The sequence below is a fragment of the Poromitra crassiceps genome, assembly GCF_964638095.1.
Source record: "Poromitra crassiceps genome assembly, contig: HAP1_SCAFFOLD_284, whole genome shotgun sequence".
Taxonomy (NCBI): domain Eukaryota; kingdom Metazoa; phylum Chordata; class Actinopteri; order Beryciformes; family Melamphaidae; genus Poromitra; species Poromitra crassiceps.
The window spans coordinates 1,437-9,145 of record NW_028152116.1 but is presented as its reverse complement, the minus strand read 5'-3'; the positions used below and the strand labels follow the sequence as shown (position 1 = coordinate 9,145).

The 7,709-nt window shown below is 43.3% G+C and overlaps 1 protein-coding gene across 1 annotated transcript; it reads right to left on the bottom strand.

The window, feature by feature from the left end:
* Nucleotides 1–430: 430 nt before the first annotated feature.
* Nucleotides 431–7,483, bottom strand: LOC310770977 (putative stereocilin-like protein). The gene is made up of 3 exons (XM_083663663.1): nucleotides 7,394–7,483; nucleotides 7,070–7,220; nucleotides 431–1,852 (listed from the first exon to the last, which is right to left on the bottom strand). Exons 1-3 carry the CDS (start codon nucleotides 7,475–7,477, stop codon nucleotides 1,770–1,772), a joined length of 318 nt encoding a protein of 105 aa, XP_083519789.1. The 5' UTR covers nucleotides 7,478–7,483; the 3' UTR covers nucleotides 431–1,769.
* Between the last annotated feature and the right edge of the window lie 226 nt (nucleotides 7,484–7,709).

The window sequence follows — 7,709 nt, the reverse complement described above, 5'->3', positions numbered from 1 at the left end:
GGTTAAGATCAGGGTTTTCTTAACCACGACCATACCCTAACCCAATTGATATGGTGGTCGTGGTTAAGAAAACCCTGATCTTAACCACATCTATTTGACTTGCTGCATGTGCTGTGTGTTTGAGCTGGGCTGTAGTCCAGTGGTGAAAGACCATGCCTTCCAACCCAAAGGTTTGTGGTTTGAATCCCGGTACGGACACTAAAACCTTTCAAGTCTTTTTTGAATATTTTGTTTTCAATTATTAATATTATTTTCACATTTACTAATCATTAACCACTCTATTCAGGAATTGACCGACTAATCAGCAACTATCTAATGATTAACTAATATATTCACGAACTGACATGTATTAAAACAGTTAACTACTCTGAGTCTGCACTGAGTGCTCATAAGTGTCAAAATAGAAAACCAGATTCAAACATAGGCAGAATGGTTCCAGGTCCATGTTTATCATACCAGAATGTTAGCACAACAATACAAAACTCACAGCAACAAGTAGACCAGTGGTTTATTGATAGTATTCTGTGACATCACCACACAGACATCTTGGTCTGCTTGTAATCAATTAACAGGTGATTAACCACACAGCCAATGAGCTGTGTGTAGTGTAAAGTGCCATATTGGTCGGAAATGCATGTGACATCATGGGAATACTATGAATAGACAAGTCCAAGTGAATCAGTTGTTATTAAGCTTTATGAAGGCTACTTAAACAAGATAATTTAGGATAGATATAAATGTACCAAATGTTATAGCTATGTTATAGCAGACGTTTTGTCATTTCTAAAAAAATAGATTTTTCAGGTTCGCACAACATAGTATTGCATAAGGAGTTGCTCATAATAACTCTTTTTAAATCTTTAAAGTATTTTAGTTGCTGTTCTGGGTATGGCATTGCATCCCTGAGAAGGCTACATCGGTACAGCTGGGTTTCATTCAGGTTCATGTGTAAGGATACTCATTCTACAGCGGGTGTTTATATGATATACTGTGCAAATCTATATTTTTTAATCTCTTAAATTACATAATATTCCTTTGGTTTCTTCAGTGCGGTTTGCTGATATGTCAAAGAGATAGTTACACAAATAAATGACAAAACTCATAAGCAAACAGAAATGGTGAAGTGCTGCTCATTTCAGAGAGATACCGTATTGCACAGACAGATGAGATCATCTTCACGGTGGAAGAGGTTTCTCCTGCTGGAGCAGGAGTGAGCTCATCTGCCAGGGTTAAACAAGGTCGTGAGCCAGGGGTGAGTGAGGTCGTCTGCCAGGGGTGAGCGAGGTCGTCTGCCAGGGGTGAGTGAGGTCGTCTGCCAGGGGTGAGCGAGGTCATCTGCCAGGGGTGAGCGAGGTCGTCTGCCAGGGGTGAGCGAGGTCATCTGCCAGTGGTGAGTGAGGTCATCTGCCAGGGGTGAGTGAGGTCATGAGCCAGGGGTGAGCAAGGTCGTCTGCCAGGGGTGAGTGGGGGTGAGCGAGGTCATCTGCCAGGGGTGAGTGGGGGTGAGCGAGGTCATGAGCCAGGGGTGAGCGAGGTCATCTGCCAGGGGTGAGCGAGGTCATCTGCCAGGGGTGAGTGAGGTCATGAGCCAGGGGTGAGCGAGGTCATCTGCCAGGGGTGAGCGAGGTCATCTGCCAGGGGTGAGTGAGGTCATCTGCCAGGGGTGAGCGAGGTCGTCTGCCAGGGGTGAGCGAGGTCATCTGCCAGGGGTGAGTGAGGTCGTCTGCCAGGGGTGAGTGAGGTCATGAGCCAGGGTGGATGGGGGCAGATCAGGGCATGGTGGGGCAGGGCAGCAGCATCAGCATGAGACACAGAGGACTGGGGCTCAGTGCCAGCCCCGATGAGTCTCTCCCTACACACACACACACACACACACACACACACACACACACACACAGGGGTCAAACCAATAGAACTGGAAAATAGAATGCCCATTGGTCACACTGTATTTGGGCGTGTCACAAACAAAAGGCAAAGTAAACAGAGTTCCAGTTTAGATGATGCCGTCACACTTAGTTTCTGTTGCTCCATTAAGACTGAATGGGAGGAGCTGCTTTGTAAGTGTGGCAACACCTGATTCCAGCAATTCTGGGTACATGTTGTGTTTCAGAGCTGTTAGCTACATGTTGTGTTTCAGAGCTGTTAGCTACATGTTGTGTTTCAGAGCTGTTAGGTACATGTTGTGTTTCAGAGCTGTTAGCTACATGTTGTGTTTCAGAGCTGTTAGCTACATGTTGTGTTTCAGACCTGGCTACACGTTGTGTTTCAGAGCTGTTAGCTACATGTTGTGTTTCAGAGCTGTTAGCTACATGTTGTGTTTCAGAGCTGTTAGCTACATGTTGTGTTTCAGAGCTGTTAGCTACATGTTGTGTTTCAGAGCTGTTAGCTACATGTTGTGTTTCAGAGCTGTTAGCTACATGTTGTGTTTCAGAGCTGTTAGCTACATGTTGTGTTTCAGAGCTGTTAGCTACATGTTGTGTTTCAGAGCTGTTAGCTACATGTTTGTTAGCTACATGTTGTGTTTCAGAGCTGTTAGCTACATGTGTTCAGAGCTGTTAGCTACATGTTGTGTTTCAGGCCTCTTTTGGTATGGTATGGTGTTTATTCTTAATCCCCGAGGGGAAACATGGTTTGCCACCAGAGCGAGAACAGATACAAACAAGAAACAGTAACATACAGCACAATAACAATAATACAGTGGAGAGAGAGAGAGCCTCACAAAGCAAGGCTAGCAGTGTTCATTAAAGAATTTTACAGAAGCAGGAACAAAAGATCTTCTAAATCGCTCAGTAGAGCACCGAGGCATCAAAAGCCTATTACTAAACGAACTGCGCAGGGCATTAAATACATTAAACAAAGGATGGCCTTCATAAGAAAGAATAGAATTCAATTTTCTCCTTGTTCTCTTGGCTATAATCATCTCCAAAGAATCAGGGGGAAGGCCAATCACTGAGCCTGCCTTTTTAATCATTTTGTTTATCCTATTTTTGTCCATGACAGTGAGGCTGCCCCCCCAGCAGAGCACAGCATAGAAAAGGACACTAGCTAGGATACCTTGGTAGAACACATGAAGAAGTGACCTGCTGATGTCAAATGATCTAAGCTTCCTCAAGTGGAAAAGTCCAGACTGGGCCTTCTTGAACACAGAATCTGTGTTCTTCTTCCAGTCCAGCTTACTGTCCAGGTGGACACCGAGATACTTATAAGACTGGACTATTTCTACCTCCAGCCCTTTAATAATGACAGGGGAGACTTCTGCCTTCTTCCTCCCAAAATCAATAACTAGCTCTTTGGTCTTTTCAACATTGAGCAGTAAAAAATTGTCATCGCACCAGGAAACAAATAAATCAATCTCCTTTTTATAGGCCCGATCGTCACCTTTGTTGATGAGACCAATAAGAGCAGTGTCATCAGAGAATTTCTGCATATGACACATGGCCTCACTATGTCTGCAGTCCGCAGTATAAAGAATAAAGAAAAAAGGAGCTAAAACTGTTCCTTGAGGGGCTCCAGTTTTTGTCCAGATGATATCTGATACAGTGTCGTCCAGCCTAACAAACTGAGGTCGAGGCACAAGATAACTCATGCACCAGGCGATGGTTGAATTATGCAATTTATATTGAATCAGTTTATTTGCTAGAATGTGTGGCTGGATAGTGTTGTTCAGGCTCCATCTGGGCCCTTCTTGATCTAACTTCGTTCTCTCTCTTTCTTAAAAAAAAAAAAAAACTAACCAACCTTGTACCACTAACCTAAACTTGTACCACTGTTCCTTCAGAAGTTGTAGTTGTCATAGACTGTGCTCCATAGTTGATTGCTCTATTGCTGACAAAAAATGTGTTATTGTAAGTCGCTTTGGATAAAAGCGTCTGCCAAATGACGTAATGTAATGTAATGTAATGTAATGAAGGCGCTCGAAAAATCAAAGAACATTTCCCTAACAGAGTTTAAATAAACGTCTTACAAATAAAGAAAAGCCACTGTCAAATCATGCGATTTAAGTGAATGTTTTGAGCTTTGAGAGGTTTGTTCATGTTTACCCATTTTGGTGGATTGTCCCAAGATCATACAAATGATGTGATTTTTGTGAACTTAAAGGCCCAATCCGTCAAAACTCACTATTACTGACGCCGGTGGCCGTTAGTGTAACTGCAGGCAGCGTGTGAACGAGCTGACGCGCGGGCACCATACTCGCACGCGCACAAGCAGTTGCCTGGCAACAGCAGAGCTGTTCGTTGCTTTGTAACGTTAACTCATAAAAGTCACTTGAAAACGGCAACCTGGACAATTTATCGGTCAGATCAGCCTCGAGATGCCCAGGAAGGATTCTGGATGAATTAGGGGACGTTATTGTGGCATGTTTGGTCGTGTTTTGGCTTGCGTTGACTGCGGGCAAGTCGATACTCATGTTAGCAAAAGCCAGGAAATAGCCTTCTCCCCCTGTATGTATGGTAATGCCTGGAGTTGACCAAACTGAACAATCAAACAATGTTTCATAAGCATAACAGTAACGTTAGGCATATTTAGGACTGTTAAATTCATTATCCACACAAGACGGTAACGTTATTAGTGGGGCTGGTGGTAATTTCTATAAATGTAAATGAATATTAGTTAGCCGCGATTAGCATCAAGCTAATGCTACTAGTATGTGCAGTCCCACTGCAGTCAGAGCCTGCTGGCTGCGGGAAGTGGATACTCATGTTTGCACAAGCCAGGAAATAGCCTGCTCCCCCTGTGTGTACGGTACCGTCAAACAATGTACCGTAAGCATAACAGACAGTAGGCTAACGTTAGGCATATTTCCGACTGTTAGATTCATTCATTATCAACACAAGACAGTAACGTTATTAGTGGGGCTGGTGGTAATTTCTATAAATATAGCTAAATCTATTAGTTAGCATCAAGGGGAGCGTGCCTATGTTCCCACAGCCCTATGTTCCCACAGCCCTTTCTTGACTATTTTATAGAGCAGCAACGCGTTGAAAATAGAACAGTGGCGTAACATAGAGCAGCGCGTGTGCTGCGCGTTGCATGCTGACAAGCCACGGCCGGTGTGAGACTTTACATTAAATATAATTGAATCTAAAAGGCGCGGCGCGTTTTTTTGCGCGACATACATGTTCGGTGTATTTTGGCCTTAAGGAGCTAAGTTTAGCAAAGGACGTGTCAAAATTATGCCAGAGAACAGCACATGTCCACAAGCCAGGGCTACTAGCAAACAATCAAAATAAGATTAATTTTTTATTTATTTAAATAAATAAAAATATTGCACTATTTATGCAGTTAACTCAACCTTTATTGCACTATTTATGCAGTTCACTCAACATTTTTGTGCCAGGAACAGGCAATCTGCAAGTGCTGTCCTTTGAAGACTATTTCAAGATTTATATTTCTGGCGCCAGCAACGCCAATGGATCTTTTCTCCTCTCGTTTCATGACGGTGGAAACAGAAATTCTGAACAACTAAAACCTTTCCTCCACGGTTTCCAGGGATCAAGCTTCCATGAATAGCAGCCATCTGAGCAAACACTGTGGACCACTCAGCACCAATGGGGCATGGCCGCGAATTACGATCAAAATATAAGGGGGTCGTCGGAACTACACCTCTCCACCAAATATCGTGAAAATCCGTGCTGTAGTATTTACGAAATAGTGCATTTGGTTTTTCAAACTGTCGCAATAGAAACAACTATGGACAGATCGTGATCAACAAAAAAGTGTTCCACGCAACACGCCTTCACCAAATTTGGTGCAAATTGGAACATTCTGCATCGAAACGTTTAGATCACATTGTGTTTTGTTATTTTTTGTGGTTTTTTGTCTCTTTGACCTTACTCAGTCATTCGTAGTGATGCATTGTGTAAGTTGGATTGTGAATGCCTTTTTGATTCTTCATTAATACAATAAAATAAAATTAAAAATTAAAATGCACACAGACAAAGAGTAAGTAAATCTTAGTAAACGTGGGAACATTATGAGAACTAGTGCAAACCACTTCTTGTAGTTTAGGGGGCTGGGGCCAAATCTGATATGGATGAATTGCTAACTAGTGCTAGTCATATTGTGTATTTTTTCATGATCATGTGTATTCTTGCATGATCAAAGGCACACAAAACTTTGAGACTGGTGTGGTTGTGCAACAAGACTATTGTTGGGAAATGTGGGAACACAGGGCCTTATTTTGGAAGAAAAAAAAATCTAAGAAATGTGGGAACATAGGGCTGTGGGAACATAGGGCTGAAATCTTAGAAATGTGGGAACATAGGGCTGTGGGAACATTGGGCTGTGGGAACATAGGGGTGACCCCCGCATGAAGCTAACGACTCACCACCGCAGCTAAATGCAGTCAAACAATAATGTTCCATGACCATAAGCATAACGGTACTAACGTTAGGGTTGCATTACTTCACACAAGACGGTAATGTTAGCAGAGTTTCTGACCAGGTGGTCAGATACTTGTACTACGGAGTGACAGTAAAAATCTTGAAAATCCATTAGCAAGCAGCTAACGTTATCTGGTCAAAACCACATTACAGTAGCTACAAGCAGCAAGTTCCCTTCATGAACCGAAAACACAGTCCTGACTCTAGTTTCCCCCCCGATGTCGGTCACATTGCTGCTGTCTGGCCAGACGGGCTTCATTAGATAAATATTTATTTATTTAGTCTGGACTTTTTCTGGAGTCTGTGTTTGTTGTTTCCTTTAGCTAGCAGCTAGCGACGAGCGTAACGTTAAAAGCTACTTCAGCCATTTCCTGTTAGCGTCTAGACAAGAGACAAGCTCGACGTGAACGCGCGAGACGTCACATCCTCTAGCTGTGGCGGGAGATGCTATCCACTTCGAAACTGCGGTTTTCCATGTATCTTCTGAACGGCTGGTCGGAGAGAAACGCCCCTGGTCGCCATTTTTAAGTGACGTCAAGGCGCATTCACTCAGTGCCAATAATAAACACTTTGTGCACATTTATTTCTCGCCAGAACCAACGGAATGGGCCTTTAAGTACATGTTTCTAATTTATCAATGGGCTTTTTAATTTATTTTTTTAATGATCCAAGTTGCAGTGGTTTACCTCTGAAGTCGGCAGGCCTGTCCTCCCAGGGTGACAGCACAATACCCAGGGCTTTCCACTGGTTACCTGACAGGGCTGCTTCCTGTTCAGCTGTTACTGCCACAGCCTGCTCATAGGAGAACATGCTGATCTGGTTCGGGTTAAACACCACCTGCAGAAGGTGACATATGAGGGGAGGCACGAATTGTCAAGATGAACACACCAACATAGATAACAAGACATTTCGGGTCCCAGAACAAAAGCTGAATAGAACTCCATAGACTTGTTTTGTGGAAGTCAGGTCAGTGTACAGTAAACTAGTAATAATAGTCATTTAAGACTTACACTAAACTGCTCAGGTGGTATCATTGAGATAGCCAGAGGTGTGATTCCTTCAATTTGGTCCCTCACCAAAGCTGACATGGACATATCTGGAAGACCAGCTGCACAACGAGAAAGTGAAGTAGCATCAATGCTCCCAGAGCTAAACAGCCACCAACATAACTGAGTGAAAAATCACATTTAGCAGATGATCACAGAGAGGATTGTTCATATCAGGGTGCTCAACATGAGGAGAGTGGATGTGTCTTACCTGCCAGAACTCCAATCTCAATGAAGACATCAGTCTTCCAGTTACCTGTGGGTCCAAATGCAAGACTGT

Bases quoted from the DNA above. Each gene is read 5' to 3' on its own strand.
- LOC310770977 (XM_083663663.1), bottom strand. From the start codon at position 7,477: ATGTCCATGTCAGCTTTGGTGAGGGACCAAATTGAAGGAATCACACCT. The intron at 7,221-7,393 runs GTAAGTCTTAAA...CACCTTCTGCAG, and splicing joins TACCACCTGAGCAGTTTAGT to GTGGTGTTTAACCCGAACCA. The intron at 1,853-7,069 runs GTAAACCACTGC...GTGTGTGTGTAG, and splicing joins CAGGCCTGCCGACTTCAGAG to GGAGAGACTCATCGGGGCTG.